The sequence below is a fragment of the Helicoverpa zea genome, chromosome 31 (assembly GCF_022581195.2).
Source record: "Helicoverpa zea isolate HzStark_Cry1AcR chromosome 31, ilHelZeax1.1, whole genome shotgun sequence".
NCBI classification, from domain to species: domain Eukaryota; kingdom Metazoa; phylum Arthropoda; class Insecta; order Lepidoptera; family Noctuidae; genus Helicoverpa; species Helicoverpa zea.
Window position 1 is genome coordinate 12811885 of NC_061482.1, and position 22011 is coordinate 12833895.

The 22011-nt window shown below is 36.9% G+C and overlaps 1 protein-coding gene across 3 annotated transcripts in view; it reads right to left on the reverse strand.

The window, feature by feature from the left end:
- Positions 1–20342, reverse strand: part of LOC124644985 (RING finger and SPRY domain-containing protein 1-like) — a 29910-nt gene extending 9568 nt beyond the window's left edge. For all 3 annotated transcript variants that reach the window (XR_006986131.1, XM_047184686.1, XM_047184685.1), the window contains exons 1-7: positions 20164–20342; positions 16392–16573; positions 6099–6279; positions 5049–5219; positions 4447–4654; positions 3893–4056; positions 3139–3234 (exon numbers count right to left, since the gene is read on the reverse strand). Coding sequence is in view for 2 of the 3 variants with exons in the window: in XM_047184686.1 (XP_047040642.1) it covers positions 3139–3234; positions 3893–4056; positions 4447–4654; positions 5049–5219; positions 6099–6279; positions 16392–16570 (999 nt within the window). In the remaining variant the exon portion in view is untranslated. The remainder of the gene's footprint in view (positions 1–3138; positions 3235–3892; positions 4057–4446; positions 4655–5048; positions 5220–6098; positions 6280–16391; positions 16574–20163) is intronic.
- Between the last annotated feature and the right edge of the window lie 1669 nt (positions 20343–22011).

Consider the following 22011-nt stretch of genomic DNA (forward strand, 5'->3'; position numbering starts at 1 on the left):
TTCTACCTTTCAACAACATGTTTTTTAATCGACTTCAAAAATGAAGTTTACAGCTGGACCTGTATGTTTGTGCGCAATTCTCACGATCGGCTGAACCGATTTTAATGCAATTTTCAGCACACGATTTTCCAGACTTTAGTCGGTTTTTTTTAAGAAGTTTTTATGCTAAAGCTATTGGGTGTTGCAGAACGACGCAAGCAGATTGATGTCAAGCGCAAGATGAGGCAATAGCATGATACGCGGGACTCAAAGCTCAAAGGAGTATTGCCACTTGACTCCAATGCTTCGGCGTGGTACTTCGGCGCCTTAGCCTATAAAGTGCCAACGACACGCATTGCAAAACCTTAAGCATAGTACAGCTCAACTCGCATATAATATCCTTGATATTGTAAGCAAGCGTTACTAACCAAGGATTTCAAAAACCAATCTGTCATTTTTTTTGCGATCAGAAATAGAATTTTGACATTTGAATTTTATATATTACGTCAAATGTCGATTTCTGATCGCAAAACTATGGATAGATCGGTAATTGAAATTCGCAGTTAATCCAGCTGAAAAAAGCTTTTGTTTATTTAAGCATGAAAGCTGACATGTTATACAATAGATTTTAAATTGAAAGCGTGTCATTAACACTTGTACTATAAGAGTGCCTTTAATTTTGTCCAAGGAGATATTGTTTTTTTTTTTTTTAATTTTATAGATGGTCATTCAAGTCAGTTAAAATGTTCTGACTTAATAAGTTTCCACAGTATAAAAACAATTACATTTTTCTCTCATTGAAGTTAAAATGCGTTTCATGAATTAACCGACAAAATGCATTAAAATCCGTGACACACATTGGGCAAATTTATAGGCACCTGAACTTGCTATCCGGCATCCATTTCATGAAAAAGAAAAATATTCTGCCAATTGTTGAATTTAATTTCAAGGATAACCTGTCCTATGATTTAAGTGAGGTACCTACTTTATGTTTCTAAGAACATATAAGTACTAAATATATTTGATAGTTGCTAGATAGCGGCTTAGCTCTTGTTATATCACGGGCCACATACACTGCTTTGTAATAATTTTTAAAGTTTAATTTATGTGTTTAAAAAAAATGCCACAAGAACAAGATGGCGCCGATTTCAATTTCACAACATTGGCGGCCCCGAGGAACATTTGTGGATCACTTAAATAGACTCGTAAGACACTTAGAGTAAATGTGTAGATGATTTAACAATTTTAATAGTATAGGTACTTCTAGCGTGCGGCGAATTTTAAGAAAAAAATAATAAAGGAAAATCAATATTAGTATGACGTCTCACAGAGAGAAATGGGAGAAAGAAAAAATACATTGCGCTGACTCCAAATAACTTGAGAACATTAAAAAGAGAGGAATATCAATACGGGAGAGTTTTGATTTTCCAATTAGGGACAATTTGTAAAACTAACAGTGTATATGACCCATCTGTATAGAATTACTAGCTTAAATAAAGTTACGACTAAGCTTATTAGCTATTTATAATGTACGTATAATGTATAGGAATGCTATGAACTGGGCAGCACGACACATCACGGAGAAGTGCTCTATGAATATATGCGAAGACGAGATTAGACAGGACTATGGTGACTTTCTAGACAAATCAAACCCTAGCAGGAGTTTTTAATCCAATCGAATTGTCTATGGTTGATGTTCTAAATATGAAATGTGGTGTTAGTATGATGACCAGGATGAATGCTCGTGCTTTGGTTTAATTTTGAAAAAGTTAGCCCAATTTCAACAACAAGATAAACGACTGGGAAAAACAATTGTTTATCATAAAGGACAATGCTCAAAAAAAACCAAGCCCGGCGCAAACGAAAAGTAACTCAAATTATAGGTAATAATAAGTAATAAAATACTGCATAGGAGGCATCATCGAAATCAATGGCTATATGTGTGAAATTGCTATTTGATTTTTAAAGGGGTAACATGAGCAGCTGGGGCTTATAGTTTAATTAAAGTGCTATCTGATATAACAAACAAGTAATATGGCAAGTAATAAGCCTCTCCAAAAAGATAAATCAATACCGAAGTACAGCTCAGGACTTTGGGATGCGACGCAAGCCTTGTCCAAACCGGGTTAACTTCACTTTAGCAGTGTTCCTTTACACCTAAATTCTTTATACGAGGGAAAATGGCAGGAATGGCATATCAGGATATTACTGCTCCTGTATTCATGGGTGGAGGACATTGGGCTGCAGCGCCCACGTCATCGCGTCATGAGCGTTTTACATTACTTAGGGTGGGCTAGACATGATGAACAGTTCGCGCATCCCGCAACATTTTTGGATCATGTCGTGTTAGAAATAAAGAATCGATGACTTTTAGAAGTTATTATTAAAATGAAAAGTACATTCGTATCGTGTTTTAGTTCTATCATCCTATTATCTTGTAAAAGTAAGTAGAATAGTGGAGAAGTTGCCCTAAAATTCGAACAGCAATTTCACACATATAGCCACTGATTTCGATAATGCCCCCTATGTAATATTTAATTACTTATTTTTTCCTATATTTTGAGTTACATTTCTTTTGCGCCGGGCCTGGGTTTTTTTCTCATACTTCATGAGCATTGTCCTTTATACCCGAAGGTACCTAATCATTTTATTCAAGATTTGTCCTGAAGTTATTAATTGCCAAAACGAGGTAAAACAAGAAGCAAGTTTGGCGAAAATTCTCTCTGGAAAAAGACAGACGTCTCTTAACCGACTTACAGAAACGAAATATGTTGGTGAAATTGGGCGAAAGTGTTAGTGCTGTAATTTTCAGTCACTTATTTTTGTGAGTAGTGAATACTAGATTGTCCTATATATTTGTGAATAAGTGTCTGTGATCTCTAAATTTTAAATAATCTAGTGTAACCTTAATGTTCTATCCTAAAAAATAAAAGGTGACTCTTTTTAACAAGTGGAAACATGATAAGACAAAAACTAGTTTATATTTTACAAATAAAATAGGCAACATTTTTTCATAAAAAAATATATATTTTCATGTTTCCAGTTGCTAATACCTAAATATCGGTAATTGCAGTGCCAAAATGCAAGTGTGTCTTTAAAAGCGAGGCGTCGCGATGCCCAGCTTTACCAAACGAACAAACAAATAATTAGTTTACTTACATGGTTGAGGAAATGACTGCTCTTAGTAGCCCAGCCGATCTGCATAACGCCCGGAGTTATAATGGTACATTCGTAATACCATACTCCGAAGTTCACCTGGAATACAATGTTATTTGCCAGTCAATTCGTAAGAGTATATTTTGTGCTAAAATAATTATGTTTTGACTAACTATCAAGGACGTTCACAATATTCTGTCTGTTTTGTTTTGGTTACTGGAGATAGTAATTTGACGATAATTGTAATATTGGGAACGACCTATAAATAACAGAACTTCATAAATCTACACAAAAGACCAGTGATCGTGTAATTAATCGAGTGAAAGCCTGATATATTTTCATACTAGATTTTTCGTTCGAAATCACTCATTGTAAATAATTTCTTTTTGGTAGACTGAAATATCAGAATCTCAGATAGCTAGTCGTGGAACTACATAACAAGATAACAACCCACAATGATATTCATCCACATAATAAGTTATTAGGAAGAACCAACCGCTCAAGTATGAATGCGTGGGTTGGTTTCCAGGTCAGACACCAATGACTTATAAAAAGGTGTAGTAAAACATCTCGAGGAAAGCTGGACTGTAAAATCTGAAATCCCAAACCCGCATTGAGTCTCTCACTGAATTCTTTTCTACGTAACAGGAGGACACTCACACACAAGACAGGAGGCTTCGGCCCAGCAGTGGGACGATAAAAAAAGAAGTCAGGCATAATATGCAAAATAATAGCTTATTGCAATCAAAGGTATTACCGGGAAGGTGCATCGAACACTCTCGAAGGAGTACGAGTCACATCGGGCCTCCAAGCCGTCGCACGAGATCTTTAAGTACTCGCTCACGTCTTGCGTATTCAAAATGGCGTTAATATCTGACATGTCCGCCGTTTCGTAACTCAGAGGACGGCCGGGTACCGTAACTGTAATGTAAAGGTAGAAGGTTCTAGAATTATGTGGAAAATGTACCTAAGAGAATGTCTGCGTTTTTATGTGATATTTAAATATATAATATGAAGTGGTAGAATCTGGTATATAAAATTCCACCTGTTAAACAAGATATCAAATACCAATGCAAATTTTCTAAGTTTGTATGTACTTTCTAAGTATATCTTGGACACCAATGGCTGATAAAAAGGTGAAGGAAAAACATCTTGAGGAAACCTGGACTATAAAGTCTGAAATCACCAACCCGTATTGAGCGTGGTGATTAATGCTCAATCCTTCTCCGTATGAGAGGAGGCCTTTGTCTAGCAGTGGGACGATAAAAATGCTGTAAGTAACAGGTAAAGTAAAGTTAAAGTTTTACTTACATAGATTGTCAAGCGCCCACTTGGCGCAGAAGCCGACCTGGCGCCAAGTGAAGTCGGCGCTTTCGGCATGTTGCTCCAAATTCATCAGCGGATTGTCCACCTCAGCGTCAAGTCTTGCCTTGATAGTCAGCTTGTTCTCAGTGGTGTGAGCGAACTTCTCCAGCGCTATTAAAGCGTACAGCACTATGCGCGGTTCACGACGGAACATCTACAAAAGTCAAAGAAGACAGATATTTATTTTTGTTGCAGTTGCAGCTGTATGTGAAAGGCAGTAAAGTACATTTTATTAGGAAATCTATTCGATTATATACATCATCGTGAACTGGGTTTGCCACTTTTCAAAATTAGGGTTCAATGTTATTAATTATATATTCAGTTATGTTTCGATCATGAAATTCCTGTACATAAGTTCCGTCTCTGTCATCAGATCAGTTCGACTGTATCATATTATTGTATATGTATTATCAGAAGTAGATACATACTCTCAGATGGGAATTTTCTTGACGCTACGATCCTTAGAAGATGGTTAGATTAGTTACGTTAGATTCCATACCTTAGATATACAAACAGGTCGACCTAATAAAAGCGTGTAAAAAACTTACCACGAAAGACAGCATATAGTCAAGGGTTTCTTCAGTAAGCACGGCTATGCTGTTAGGCCCAGCTAACTTGTCGGCAATGCATCCTAGGATGACGCATATATTGCGCTCCACTTGCACATTGATATCTCCCGACAGTGCCCGCATAGCCGACAGTCCTAGCATTTCCATCAACTGAAAATACGAATAAAAATCATCATCGTCTCTCGTTCTGGACCTTTCGATTTCCAAAAGAAGTGACTTCAACCCAGTGAAGGTGAAAAAGAAAAGTCTTAATAGCATCTACCTGTAAAATGTACCACCTGTATAACACACGGAATGCTAATAAAGACTTGAGTATTGAGTACCTTGTTCTCATTAAGAACATCCTGGACCCTAAATGAGTTTAGCTAATGCTATCTCTAGCCTCGTACATTTTTCCAAGGCATTTGATAAGAGTTTTATTTTGACTTTGTAGATATAGCAGGCGAAATTCCGGCGACGATAGAATAAGTCGATTTATTTACACCTAAACGGATCTCGTCTACAAAGTAGGACAGATAGCTTCAACTTCAACAGATACACAACAGAATTGCATTTAAATACTATTCGCTTATCAACAACGTATCTTCTATCAACGGCAGAAATCTATTAAAATCCGCAGACGAAATTAAATTTCCGTGGTTGGAATTCATTCAGATATGTATTTACTGCAATGTGGATGTCAGACCTACTGATGCTGTAAATTGGAAAGGTAAACTTTTCGATGCAAAAGCTCCAGTACAGCATGAAGGCCTTTGAAAACGGGCGCGGTGAGGAGCGGTTTTATTTTCTTTCCGACTGTTGCGAAATTCAATTTTTGGAGATCTTTTATTTTGTAGCAGAGTTAATGGAAACGGAATAATTGACAGTTGCACAATCCAGATTCGATATCAGTATAAAACGTAGTATCATGATGACACTGTAACGTGCATGCATACAATGACCACACTTTTAATAAACCATTATGTCCTTTAACTTTTAGGGGTGTCTCTTAAAGCTCACGCAGATATAATTGACGAAGACGTGACCTACCTTTATCACTTGCTCCTTAGACGGCAGTGGGCAATCGTCAAATGCAATGGTAATGGCGGAAGGTCCCAAAGGATTTTCCAGTGGAATCTTTTTGATCAACGAGGAAACCACTTGGAACCATCCTTCCTCTTTATCGGCAATAACATGTAGTTTGACTAACGAAAGGGGCGATTCTTCTTCACTGAAACAAATGAGAATTAAATGTTTACAATCTTGGTTTAATTCAACTTGGCATCAAGCAATATTACTAACATTCACGAGTGGGGTTGAAACCAGTTTTTGTTGTTACTTTAGATAGTTTTGTGGCTGATCTATGCCGAATACCAACTCAATTAAAATAGGAAGCAAAATTTGTGGCGCTGCAATTCGATCCCCTTCAATTTGAAATACTACAGTGTTCATTTTTCAAGCACCATTTTTCAAAATAAAACGTTAGTAAAAATATGTAGCATTCATTTCCGCGAGACTGTTAATCAAGGCTTTGGATACTTGACAAGTGATGATTCCATAAGTTACCATCTTTCAAGTCCATCTTCGAATCGATTACCTAACTGTAGAAGCAGTGGTTTAAATGTTTCACCTAAAACATTTTCATGGTACACCCTATCCACGCGACATTTGCTAATTATGGAGATCCCTGCCTCAGCTAGACTTATCATTGACACAAACACTAGTAAAGCCTTAGGCGCTTTGTACACGGACCAACTTTGGTGTAGACAAGAATCAATTTTTTGAAAGGTTTCAATGATGTCCTGTATTGGAAAAATTGCTAGAAGTGCGCAATCCCATTTGATAGTACATAAAAATTGACTCTGTAGCAACCTGTGCAAAGCGCCTTATGATAATTCGACACCATTTCGTCACATCCTAAAATATAATTTTAGTCCGTAGGTAACAAAACGGTGGTTAATCCCAATTACCCAGATTTTCTGAGAAGTGATTATTCTTTTGTACAATGAAATAAACATTATGTTTCAGATGAAATACCTACACTGAAACTGAATATCATTTGATTCCTAGAAAAAGTAGTACCTAATAAAATCAAATAAACAACATATCATGTTTACAGGCCAGAGGCAATCGATACAGCGCAGCGCAGCCTTGTTGAATTCTCGGTAAGTGTTCATCAACGCATTCCACTGAAATCCGGGATCGCTCAGTGCAGGCTCAGGTAAATAGCTCTAGAGCAGCCTCGATCAATACCATGTACTGCCCATTATATAGGTCACATATGAATATTCAAGCGACACTTCCAGTGCATTTTATTTTAATCATATTGCAGTTCGCGCTAATAGATTTAAGTAAGATGAATCTCGTCGGCTACGCACATTACATTACCTATTAGACGAGGTCTAATTTCATTCTTTAACTAAAGTAGGTCATCTTGGTCAAGGATCTATCTCATAAATGACAAGTTCTCTTGCAAGAGCCGGCAATCGCTGATGCCGATCGAAGATGCGCTCAGACAGAATTGAACGAAGTCATAAAACTTTCAAGTCTCAACTTATTAGCGGCAAACCTCTGAGAAAGCTTAAAGGCTGATGAAGATCTAGAAATCAAATGTATTGTAAGACTGAGTCGTCCAAGAGAGCTTTGGTAATCAAAATCGGTAAGGAGTTAGTAGGTATACTTTCGTAGTTGGTGACTGATTAAGTGTTTTCGAATAAGTGATCCAAGATACTACAGTACCACATTAGCATACATTACTGGATATTAGTGTAACATGTTAAGCTCAACTTGAATTGTTGCTATCGGATAAATCGCTACCGTGTTTGACTTAGGTACAATGCCTGGTCACGTTTTCCCAATATTTTCCATCAAGTTGTGTCATATTGGTAGGCAGTACAGAGGTAGTCAAATATAGACCAACCGTATGAAAATGTCGTACAAACGGTTATTGACCAGAAGTTAAAATATGCAACTAGTTCGAGAGTTTAATACATTGCCTATATCAGCCTCATGAGTTGCAACGTAGAATATCTAGTGTTTACTATCTTAATCCTACTGTACTATCATAAAACAAAGTCGATCTTTGCACAAGTTTCAGTCCTTTATTGGCATATATGTATTCCAATTTATAGTAAAAAAGTGAATATTGCAATGAAAATTGCCAATTATTTTAACAATTAAATCTTCATATCTCCGATATCATATACACAGCATCAATTTAATTTAAATATTAATAAAGTAAATGTTAATATTTCGACGAAAGCTTCTAGAGAATAAAATGTACTTCGCGATTAATGAAATAACACATATGTAAGTCGCGAAGCACGCAACAAGTACTACAGCATCACGCCTCTACTCAAACAAATGAAGCTGATATTACACAGCGACACCCTTACTGCGAACTGGCTTTCAGATGGAATATCTACTACAAAAATGTATTCAAAACTATGTATTTCTGTATTTGAATCAAGCTTACTTTGTTGAACTGAAACTAGTTTGTTAGTTGTAAATTAATAATGTTAGCGCGTCGTCCACGTAAAGTTGAAGTGAGTTCGGGAATTGAAACTGTGTAATTGCTTTGTTTGAGTAGTGGTTGCTGGTTGCAGCTGCTGCGGCTTAGTAATCATGAGTTCGAAGGTTTTTCACGTACGCCACTGTGGGTGCAACTTTTGAATAATTCGCTCAAATCCTTTACATTTGCATCGCCGGGTCCTTTGAGGAATTCGGAGTCGTGTGTGAATTGTCCTAGGTTTCTGGCTTTGTTTGCTTACTTGGATGGTAAAATTGAGTTCATATTTTGTCAGGTTCATGGCAATAGGCATGAGACTTGTTCTAAAACTAAGCTCAGGCTATCGGTAATCGATAAGTACACGTCAACGGGGCAAACAGGTATGTATTTTTGATGATGATTTTCAGAGCAAATGCAACGAGAAGCGAGCGCTTTGACGTCAACTGAAAGTTGTAAAACAAATCTTAGCCCATGAGACATTTCTGTATCATATCAGAATTCTTGATATGTTTAATGTTTTTGGTTTCCGAGTGGGAGATATGTACGCATACTGTAAAGGTCTCCGTGAAATATAAACATGTTATTTTGACATAGCTTAGGCCTGGCTAACTTTATACATGTCCAGCGTTGTATTAAGGCGAGGTTCCACCTGTGCGCTCCACTGTGAGGGACACATGTTTCCTTTAGTCTTCTAACTCTTGCAAAAAGTTACAAATCTAAAATACGCGACCTAGATGGACTCGAAACGCATTTTTTGTTCGAATAATTTTGGTGGAATATCGCCATTAAGTTGACTTTGACCACTATGTTGACACAATATTGATTGTTCTAACGGAATCGGAGAGCAATCATCAATTGACGATAGCATGCATATGACGTGCGGTTTATGTGAACAGTAGGCAAGTAGATATTCTAAAATAAACCTACAGGTACCTACTAAATAGAACTACATACAAGTGGATATGCATACACCTACATATTGTTTTGTGTACAAACTTTCTTACTAATGTATTCTTGGAACCTCCCTCTAAAGTTTGCGCCGTACAGAATAGACGTTTAAATGTCAATGTCATCCCTTCTTTGAAACCTAAGACGATGTATTGTAAGTACGAGAGACTGCATTATATCCCCTTTTAGACACGATCCTGGAAAATCTAGATATTGTTCTAAGGCATCTAGATTTTCAATGAAGATAAGAGCATGACTGTATTGAAAGGGCGATCGAAGCTAAAACAATACATGTCACTCAAACCCGTCAAAGGCGGGTTGAAATTGTGGCTTTATGTTGCGCCGACACTGGATATTTATCTTTTGTACCTGTGAAAGATTTCCATTATAAAATGTGAAAGAAAATACTTCGTTATATCGAGCTTGGTGAACAGATTAGCTTTCATATAGAAGCGAGCTAAAGTCTGCGGTTTTCTATGAAGTAGGTATTCTTTTTTTATTTTCTAGCATCAATATCGGATTTTTTAAGAATATTCTTGGAAACATAGTTTGGGGAAGGTACACATATAAGAGGGAGTTTCAAAATAGAATATGTAACCGAGGACCTATGTGGATACCGGTTGCCGTGGTACGAGAGCAAATATTATGAGATCGCTTTAAGCATGAACGTGGATAGTAACATGAGTGGAAAGACCAAATAATAAATAAGGAAAAAAGTCGTGTTATTACATCAGATATGGAAACAAAGAAGAAAAATACATGTTGCATAGACTGAAACGGGAGTTTGGGACAGGGGTATGAGAATATCGGTATGTCTTTAAGTATAGGTCTTACATTTTGCTGGCAATGTGGTAAGGGTCAGGTTGTATGTAAATCCTTGTTGGCAACATAAATACAGAGTGTGTCGTTCATAATCACATTAAATCCTATCACATATACTTTATGATATTCTATGGCGAATTGTAAAAAAAATAACCTAATCCATTCAGTGGTTTAACCACAGGAGTCATTTTTCGTTTTTATAATTTACAACATCATGTGTAAAGCAGAGATAAAGTTAGGAGTATCTAATATTTTGATCAGTTGACAGCTGTCAGTTTTCAAGGGAGAATTTCTGTTGTTTGTAATGACTGACTTTTATATGGTGTTCTAATTTTCGCACATTTTTATTCTATTTACTTTGTTTGAAAAATTCATTTTTTTATTTTTACGTATATTTCTTTTTTATTTTGTTAATCGACATATATTAACCAGTATATTAACGCATTTCATTTAATGTGATTATGAACGACACACCCGATATAAAACCTTGTTACAATCTAAATACCAAAACTCGCCAATTAATCACGAAAATCAAAGCGATTCTATTATTTCACAAACACAGTTACGCAACAATAGCGATAGTGACTTTGTTCTAAATTGTTCACGGATGCACTACTGTCAAATGCATACCTGATTTATCGAGAGGTATGTCAGGAATCCCTTTGTGAACGAACATTTCAGCAAATACCGCAACATCGACCTCTATATTTGACTTCACAAAGGGAACCACTAAATTAACAAACAAATTTAGTCATCCGCCTAACATTTTCCCAAACTACATTGGGGTGGGTCGCAGCGTAACCTGGGCAGCTAAACATCCCTTTGTGAATCTGGTTGGCAGACTTTCTTACTACCCGTACCGAGTGCCAAAGATGTTCAAATGACAGCCGGGCCTCACCAGTTTTCCTTGCCTTCCTAAACGTGTAAGAACACCCATCCACAGACCAACCGAGCCAAACTTTGCTTAACCTTGTGATCGATCGACACGTGCGACTGTTACATAGCCTCGAGTTCTTCACAAACAAACAAGATTGCTAGCAAATGAAAACCAACGTCAGTGCCTTTCTCATGAAATATATATTATGTTTCTCGAAAATATCCCTTTACAGACGCTGCGCTTATTGCAAATACCGAGAGATCCGGTTCGCAGTAGAAAATTATATTACAGCAGCTAACAGATTTCTGAAAAGCTCTACACGGCGGATGCTTCACAGATTTTAATCAAATAGTTCCAGGAAAATGGAGAAAGGGAAATGTATAAATCCTCTAAAAGAAAACTCCATTACAGAATGCAATTTCACATATGTTTCAAATTGCAAATAGTCTGACTGTTAATTAGCTTCAAAATCTTTAGACTGTAGTCAAGTAATATTAGGGTGCATCTACACGGTGCAAGTAGCTTGCGCATGTTGGCACATGCGCAGGTAACATGCATTTAAAAAACGCACGTTTTTTAAATGCAAACTAAAAAATAACACACGCGGGTCCAGCGACTCCAGCATGTACCAAAGCAAAATACCAATCCAAGTGCTCTTGTCATTTGCGCATATTAACTTGCTCCGCTACATCGTGCTACATGCACCGTGTAGACGCACCCTTAATTTGAAATAATATAAGCGTGTAAAAATGGCTTCTTATTACTCTTTTGTTCCCAGCCAGCAGCTAATAAATTCTGTCAAATCTGAAATAGGACCTCTATAGTTAAAAGCTGAGCTAAAAGCTTTAGCACAAAGGGAAGCGCCCCCATCCCACTGTCCAACCACGACCACCACCCACTGCATACACATATACACATTATATGTAAAACAGATACAATCTGCAGTCGCCAGCTCTCTAATTAATTAATAACCATACGTCGATAGCTGACCCTGAGTCTATACTCGTGTCACTGTAAAAGCAGATTATGAGGTCGAGAATTACTGCATCTAAGCAAAAGGGATTTAATTAAATTTTTTGCTTTTATTACGTAATTAGTTCAATCGATAGAAAATATACTGAAATCATTAGATTTCTGATTACCAGGATAGGATAACTGATATATGGATTATATTTTGAAATTAATAAAACTAATGAGGAAGAGGTAGTTTACGTAGTTAACGTAGTGTTTAATTCATGGCGAAAGTTGGTAGTGAACTCTGTGTAGTTTAAAGTTCATGATACGGTATCAGTTTGTAAATGTTTACCGTGAAAGTTGAACATCGAGTAGGGAGGTAAATGTTTCGATAAAGATACTTTGCCCAACATAAGTTACACGTTGTTACAGTGGGGCTTTGTTGGTTTAAATGACAGTTTTGATTCAGTATTCGAGTCCTTTTTGCACCACAAAATTCCTTAGTGAGTTAACTGAATTGGATACACAATTTGATTGTAATTATCTACACTTTTAATAATCTGTAATAATCCATGGGTTTTTAATAAAGAAGTTTAGTAAACAGAACTCATGACCACAGATTTTCGAGTTTTTGTCTGCATGCCATAGAAGTCAGAAGGAATGTGCAAATACATTTGCAAATACGCCAATAAAAGGTCCAACCTGAATAATTTGCTTCACAGAGCACCGCTCGGGATGAGGTAACCAAGCACCAGTCTTTTCACTCATTGGAAGTTCTAAGGGAGTTTGGCCGATACTGGCATTATGTATGATTAATAGGGATATCAGGTGAGTCAAACCTAATCACATTTAATCTTACCACACATAGTTCATGGTATTCTTTAATGAATTATGCCTGCAGCATGCTACGCTTACCCATTGTAAGGTAGATGCACACACAAAGTTTCAGCCTTTATAAAATAAGGTAGGTCTGACAGTCGCTGGGTCTCGATCTATTACTTACAAGCGACGCTGACATTAATAACAAAATAGGGGGAACGATATAGTTTGCACCTCAACCAATTAATCTACATATACATTCAAAGAGATTCTATACTTTCTAAGTAATAAAGTAAAGTCAATATTTTTTATCGCAATTATTTTAGATGTAAAAAATATTTTTATAATTTTGCAAGGCTTGTTATAATCAGACCGAAGAATTGCTAATTGTAGGTAAATAAAAATAGCTTACAAGCATTATAATACTTATTATTTATTACACTATATGTCACAGTGACCTAGTATTTACTTACTATAGCTGATTGTTAATTTTACTTCTTTAAACATGTGTAAGCACTTTTACACCTGAAGCACAGGTTTTACCTAGTTCAGGCAAAGTATACTTGTTCAGAATTGAGAAAATTATTGCGAAATTATGTATAACTGAAGTTCATAAACGATTTATTTATTGTTAATTGTAAACTTTTAACCGAGTCCATTCGGTGCCTGCGGGATTGTTCGAAAAAGTTACCGTAGTCCTGGTACATAAACGGCCTACGACGGAACACGAGAGTTTTAGTCAGTAAGAGTCTGACACTCCCTCCCGCTGCTAACCCACAGCGGGAAGGGTCATTTGATGATTTTTGACGTCGTTAAAGAAAAAAAGTTTCATAATTTACAATGTCGTGTAAAGCAGAGATACAGTATAAGGTGCGGAATGTTTTGTGAAACTACCATTGTTTGCAATTATTGACTCATAAATGGTGTTCCTCTTCGCGCACATTTTTATTCTATTTACTTTGTTAGAATAATGATTTTTTTACCTCTATTTTTGTTTATGTACAATGTACGTGAGCCAGTATATCACAGTACTTAATTTAACGTGATTAGGTTTGACACATTTTGTATGTCCAGCAGAATCAGCAATTATGTATTTCTTAGATCACGCTCCATAGAACGGTCAGCGTATTTCAGCGACTTCAACTCTGACGAGATCTAAAAAAGCCACGCTGAACAGTGGTATGTCTACACTGTAACCAAATAATGGCCGATTTCTATAACTTATCCGTTTTTCTGCTTTCTAAAGATAAGTAGGCATTGGACGTTACCTGTATGGGGCTAATGTCAACATTCTATCGCTAGTGTGCAAAATGAAAGATGAATAGAATATTGATAACGGCCGTAATACGGCTGTTGATGTATAAGATTTGCAAAATTGATTACTTTTGGATGCTAAGTCGTTTGATAAAAGGATACACGATCGGTAGTGCAAACTTGTACTTTTGTTACTCTATACCGTCCCCGCGGACTTCGGCGTCGTCGGCAGAATTTCTGGCATTTAATAATGTCATATAGAGACTAGCGTCTATTGTGATACATATTTTTTAAAGTCCGTTTTTACTAGAAAGGAGTAAATGGAGTAACATGTTTTCTACGGTGTAACGTTGACAAAGGTACCGTGTGTTTGTGCTTTTACATTTAAATTGACGAGGTCTTTACACAGAAATATGTTACTAGTGTATTGACTCCTAAACCCAGTTAGACTCTTGATAAGACTGGTGGTCAGACTTCTTTGCTTTGACTACCCGTTAAGACTGCCAAACATGTTCAAATGACGACCGGGATCGAATAGATGGTCACCCATTTACGGACCAACCGCGCTAAGCGTTGCTTAACTTTGACGCGCGGCTTTGACTTAGCCACGAGCTCTTCGACGAAAAGGTTTGTATTGTATTATAGAAGTTCTTAACCAACTTAAAAAAAATGCTTTATACAAACTTGATGCTAGTCTACCTAAGGGAAAGCTTTAAGGATATTGGTATTCTGACTGTGGCGTGTCAATACATTTATGCCAATATAATATATTTGTGAGGCAAAACATATACCTACTTATTTAGTGAAAATAGTGACACACAATTTCAACACCAGAAACAAAGATAAATTAACCGCATGAAACTATTGGTTACATAAAATGCACGGTTCATTTGTGGGCCTTTGTAAACGCATTTATAATAGAATCCCAGTTCATCTGTTAGTACGGACAGTTCTATTAAAATCAAAATTAAGAACATTCTTATAAAAAGTACTATTTTAAAGTGGTTATTAAAAGTGCTGTCCTTTTGTTACGTTATGCCTAAAAACGTTTTTTGACTTTGATTTTAAAAGGAGTACTTATCTTAAGTACGCAGCCTGTATTTTTTTATTTATTTGTTTTTGTTACTCGATTTCTCGAAGAAGCTTGGACCGATTTGGATATTGCAGGCGCGCATCGGGTGAAAACTCGGTATTCGTGTGTATATCCGATATATACCGGGAAGGTCTTGGTCTAGGTCTTGCCTGACGACGGACAAGCAAGGGAACTCCGCATCAGTATATAGCAACTACCAAGTGTTTGAGCTCATTTAATTCCTATTGACGAGATATCTTCACCGAAATATGTTATAACTACTACATCAGACGTGACAATTAAGACAAAGTGCAATTTAGGGAACTCCTTAACGGTTGCTAGCAGCTGCCTTGTGTTTGGGCGTATTTTATTTACATATTTACATTTATATTTAATATTTATTTACATTTTTAAATATTAAATATAAATGTAAAATAGGTATATGTTTAAAAATAAATAAATGGAAATAAAAATAAGTCGTTTTATGTAAAAAAAGCAAAATCGTCATTTTGTTGGTTACGATAATATACGTAGGAGGTGTCGATATATTGGTAGGGACTTTAAACAATTATGGTTACGCCTGCCACTGTGGGTAAGTATTAAAAATATTTAGACACAAAAACTGAAACGCATAAAATAAAAACTTTTTTACATATAAGTAGAATGGTAAATTAAACACAGTCAAATAATACGATAGAAAAATCAAGTAAATTATGCTCTTCTGGTACTCGGCAAGCAGTTGTGTTGACAATCGGCGGTATTTTCAAGTGATAAGGTACAGGAATTAGTTCCCTCGGGACTCGGATGAAACCGCGACGAACAGCCAGTATCTTAACTAACCGGTTTAAGCTAATATCATTACAAACAGAAAATTACTTGTTATGATTAGATAAGTACTAGGTTTTGTCGAAACCAAACTGATTATCTGCCGCCGAATGTGAGCGAACTTTACTCAGTTTATTGTATTTCCATACATATACACTTTTTCGTTCACATGTAACCGACGATACGTTATGCGTAATATGCATAGACGCTGACATTCGGCGGCTGACAGTCAGTTTGGTTTGAACGCAGCCTTGGAGCACTTACTTGTCAACAAACGTCCCTATCAACGACAGCAGCTCTAGAACCAGTTCATCGACGATCCTGGGCTCCACCTTGGTCACAGAAACACGGGGCTCCGATGCCCGAGCGGTGGACGAGCCGGGCCCCGTTGACGGTGCATACGCGTCCGTCCGCGGCATCTCCTTGCTACAGCAAGTCCCCATGACCTGTAATCAGGATACCTTTGTAGCAATACATAGATATAATCCTATCGAGTGTACGGGGAGGATGCAAGTTTGATCGAAGACGTTCGAGCTGTTATGTATGGGCGCGTACGCGATATTTTTGCATAAGCGTTGTTGGTCTTACGAGCTGTTATGACCGGTCCGAGCGAATACGCCCTAAAAAGCTCGTATACGCGCCTCAGGTTTTTCGCAACGCAGAATGTAGCGCGTATAGTGGTGAAAGGGGGGCATTTTGGGTTGCTATGATTTTGTAATCTGGACGAGAAAAAATGCTAATCTAATTTGCTTAGTTTCAATAAAAATTAATATGGAAGTGTCTTCTAAGTAAGACTTCCGAGTGATTCCTCCTCAATAAGGCACTTGAAGGCCTATGCTGTCTTAACCTAGATGAATATTGATGAAGTATTGCCTGGATGAAATGCATCGTTTACACTAATCGGCCTTGTTCGGACTAATACAAACGATACATCGATCTGTGTTGAACCATTCGACCCAATACACGGACGCTCATTAATAATGAGTAAAAGTTAACATAAAAAGTAGTAAGAAAAAACAGTGACATACATACCAATTAAACAGACCAATTAAAACAGACCAATTAAAAAAAATAAGGAAGAATTCGAATAATTGCCGCGAAGTGGTTATCAATGGATTCAGGGTAGGTTCATATCTGGCGGAACATACGTCGCGTATTTTCGGTCGCGTAACGCCAAAACAGACAAATATACTATAAAACATTCAATCATTCTCACCTAACAGATGATGCGTTAGTGCGTCGATCATACATTTACGATACGCTTGGCGCATTTTCCGTCAGATATGAACCGACCCATATGTTATGCATTTTATTTAATTTTGTTATTAGTCTGTAAAATTTCATTAAAATAAAAGAAATAATTATATTCGAACTTTAAGATTGTCTGAATAATTGCAGTCATCAATGAAAATTCTAGATACCCTCTTGTACAATCTGCTCACTTAAATATTTCTCTTTGTTTAATGTTGCCGTTGCACTTAACCGCAAATAAAACAACCTTCCCTTTCGATTCCTTTTCCTTTCTTTCTGAATAAATTCCTTTAATTGAAATAGTGAACCAGATTGTTACTTTTACATTTCTTTTCTGTTGATTCACTATTATTTTTTATTTGTCTGTTGATCAGCCTTAAGTGGTTGTCTATAAAGTAGAACAAGAAAAGGACAATGGGCTTTCTATTTTGTACTAACTGATGTAGTATGATCCAATAATTACTGCTTTGAAGCTCTCAATCTGTGGTGCATGCATTTTTGAACTTATGCACTTTTCTGGCATCTAGTGTAACACAAACCAGTAACCGGGTATGCCTTATTTGGCTTATAACAACTATCGAATCATCAGGTTTGTTTGAAAATAACAGTTAGTGTCTGAAAAGGGGTTTAAAGACTTTCAAAAGCTCAGAATAATAAATATTGAGCTCATACAATTCTGATGATGATGAATATTACTATTCAATCTATTTTTCCAAATGTCCTATGGGATGCTGCCCATAGTTAAAGTTATTTCTAATTACAAGAGCTATCATTTGATACCAATTTCAGGACTGGCCGCCAACAGCCCAGGAATGCCCATTCTTCTTTCTCATTCATCCTCCGAGCCTTTTCCCAATCATGTTGGGGTCGGCTTCCAGTCTAACCAGATTCAGCTGAGTACCAGTGCTTTACAAGAAGCGACTGCCTATCTGACCTCCTCAACCCAGTTACCCGGGCAACCCGATACCCCTTGGTTAGACTGGTGTCAGACTTACTGGCTTCTGACTACCCGTAACGACTGCCAAGGATGTTCAATGACAGCCGGGACCTACAGTTTAACGTGCCATCCGAAACACAGTCCATGGTGTCTAAGATATACTTAGAAAGTACATACAAACTTAGAAAAGTTGCATTGGTACTTGCCTGACCTGGGATCGAACCCGAACATTCTTCTTTCTCATTGAAGTCTTAAATTATTAATGCCACCTCGCCATTACTGAAGGGAGGAGGATGCAATACCATGTATTTTTGGGCTCAATAAAGTTCAATAAATCAAAAATGTTCCATTATGTACCAATGCCAAACCGTGTTCGATATTTAAAACTACATTTAATGAAACATTTGTTGAAAAGCTGATGATTGCACATTATTTTTATTATCTTAATTTAATGCAGAACAATTGCAATTTATTGTAGCAGCAGTGTGAATTCGCTGAAGGCACAGTTCCTATGTTAATTGCTAGCTTCAATATAGTGTGACGATCATTATTTGCCCAGCCTTTTACCAACTATATTAGAGACTGCTCCCAGTCTATCTGGATGCAGCTCTGAGCCTGGACCTCCACAACTAGGGCTGCCATCCATCCGGGTTTCTCCGGATTTGTCCTCGTTTGGAGGCCGTCTGGGGTTATTCCGGGTGGGGTTTCAAGAAGTGTCTGGTAAAACCCGGACACTTTTAATGTAAGAAAGCACCTTATTGAATTTAAGTATATGTTAATAGTAAATGGATTACAAACTAGGTATTATTTTGTTTAAAAAAATCGTACTCATTCGGGAAAAAAATGCGATTTACGGCAAATGTCCGGGTTTTTTTAATGTTTGTCCGGGTTTGGCAAAATTCGAGATGGTATCGTGCCGTTTGATCCAGACACTCTGGAGTTTTTGTGAGACTAACAAACAGCAATTCACTTTTTAATATAAGATTATGTAATCGCTAGCATTCACCCTGTGTCACCCTAATCCCTCGGGAACTATTTCCCACACATGATATACAGCATAGCATTTGTTATTCACATATAATTACAAGCTTTTCATTATGTTAAAGAATAATAACCTTAAGTACACGGATACATATGTGTAAAATATCAATACGATGAATCTGATTACCGACATGACCTATTAATATACTTTAATTGGAATTGCATTTAACTTAGGATTTGGAACTCAGTCGCTAGCCATAGCATTCAATAAGAGAATATAACAGAGATGAAATTTGGTTCAGTTCTCTCAAGTTTTGTTTTGCCAGTTTTACCCTTACGCAAGCATTTAGTTAGTGAATAAAATTGAAGTGCAAGCAGCTAGCATAGAAATAATTCGCAATCCAAACAAATACAATTTTCACAGGCAGCTTAAAATAAATCAAATATAACAATTAATAATATGTACTTCTTCAGTGTTCATGTTGTGTTTCGGTAACTATTAGACTGTTTTAACTCTTTATAACATCCACAAAAGACACACTTAATCAAACTACAAGGTAATGTAAAGGATTCTTTTTTTTTCATGTGGGTAGGGTGCACATACATTTGTCATCTATGGCTTGTTTTCAGTATGAACTTGCTGCTCACGAACTATTGCACTCACGAAATCATAACCATACGAATTTGGTAATGTCAAAGATGAGTAGGTACTTATAGCATTTCTCCAACTCAAGGTCCATATTCACCCCCGTATTATTTTAAAGACCAATAAACATCAACAAGTACTAGAAAACAAAGTGCAATTTATTGTGCAATGCTAACAACAATCGTTTTCACCATCTGTTCGAATTTTTACAAAAAACTTACCGCGGCTTTAGTCCATCGGGTGTCCTCGAATAAAAATTTTCAGCACCGCCGACTCACCAGCTATAAACTAGTTACACTTCGAAAGTTAAAATAATTGATGTTTTAAGCAAACTTTATTTTTGTAAACAATTCTAGTCGCAGCGAACTTGCAAACGTCGGTTCACGTCAAGCGAGCGTGAGTTGTTGACGCAACTTCAGTTTTTGACGGCGGAAGAACAAGAACGAATGAACGAAATCGAACTAAGACCATAGATTATATAGAAGGATGCGAAAGAATCTGAAGTGAATACCAACTTTTACTGAGGGCGGCCTCATACAACTGGAATGTCTTTTCGAATTCAGATTTTTGAGTTAAAATCTTTATTACGAGCTCCCTAGACAAAAATAAGAAATCTTCGGTCGCTAAAAATTATTCATATATCTTAAAAAAGATTGCGGAATGTTTGATATTAACCATGAGGGTCTTTGCACAATGAATGTCGTTATACTGACAGTCTGGGGATCGCCTTAAGAAAGCATGGACTGGGAAGTTTTGTGCCTGAGATTTAAGAAAAATAGTTTAAAGAAACCTTTTAGACGGCATTGTAGCAACTGCGTTACTGGGGTCCGATTCTCCTAAGTTTATAATGTCAAAATTTAATAGAAATTGAATCGCAATAGCAGTTTTAACCTTAGCGGGCATTCTATCTGCCACTAATATAAGACCAATCGTATACCAATGACCTTCGATTAGTTTGCAATTGGCCTGCCATTTTGGTGATTTTGGTCTATACGGTAGTTTGCTCTACAATCATATTGCAATCGTAAATAATTTGCAGACAATATGATTCATAATAATTGAATCAAAAGCGACATACCTACGATTCACATTCGACTGAGATCCAATCCCGACTCAATTACGATTGAAGCGTATGTGGCATTCCGCTATTTTTTTCTTTTAAATAAACGTTTTTATCATTTTCTGTGATTCAATAATAATGAATCATATTGTCTGCAAATGATGTACGATTGCAATATAATTGTAGAGCAAACTACCGTGTAGACCAAAATCACCAAAATGGCAGACCAATCGCAAACCAATCGAATGTCGTTGGAATACGACATTTTTGTCATTTATTTATTTTTGAACATATATTTTACATTTTTAAATATTAAATATAAAAATAAAAAACATTTAAAAGTATAAAAAATTGGTTGCCACCGATATCGGGCACAGGGTCCAAGGTACCGGTGGTTAGGGTCCCAGAGACAGAAACCTCCTCACAATACGGGCCGGAATACGACATTATTATTAACTTAACATAATCGGGCCCCAGAAGTAGATTGAGTTGTGTGGGTCGTTTTTTATTATTTTATTAATTGTATTTTGTGTATTGTCATGACATGAATACATATATAGAAATTTTTAATTGGTGTGTTTACTAACAAAATGGATTGTCATCATCATCCTCCGAGCCTTTTTCCCTAACTATGTTGGGGTCGGCTTCCAGTCTAACCGGATTCAGCTGAGTACCAGTGCTTTACAAGAAGCGACTGCCTATCTGACCTCCTCAATCCAGTTACCCGGGCAACCCGATACCCCTTGGTTAGACTGGTGTCAGACTTACTGGCTTCTGACTACCCGTAACGACTGCCAAGGATGTTCAATGACAGCCGGGACCTACAGTTTAACGTGCCATCCGAAACACAGTCATTGGTATCTAAGATATACTTAGAAAGTACATACAAACTTTTAGAAAAGTTGCATTGGTACTTGCCTGACCTGGAATCGAACCCGCGCCCTCACACTCGAGAGGTTGGTTCTTTGCCCACTAGGCCACCACGACTTCCAACAACAAAATGGATTGT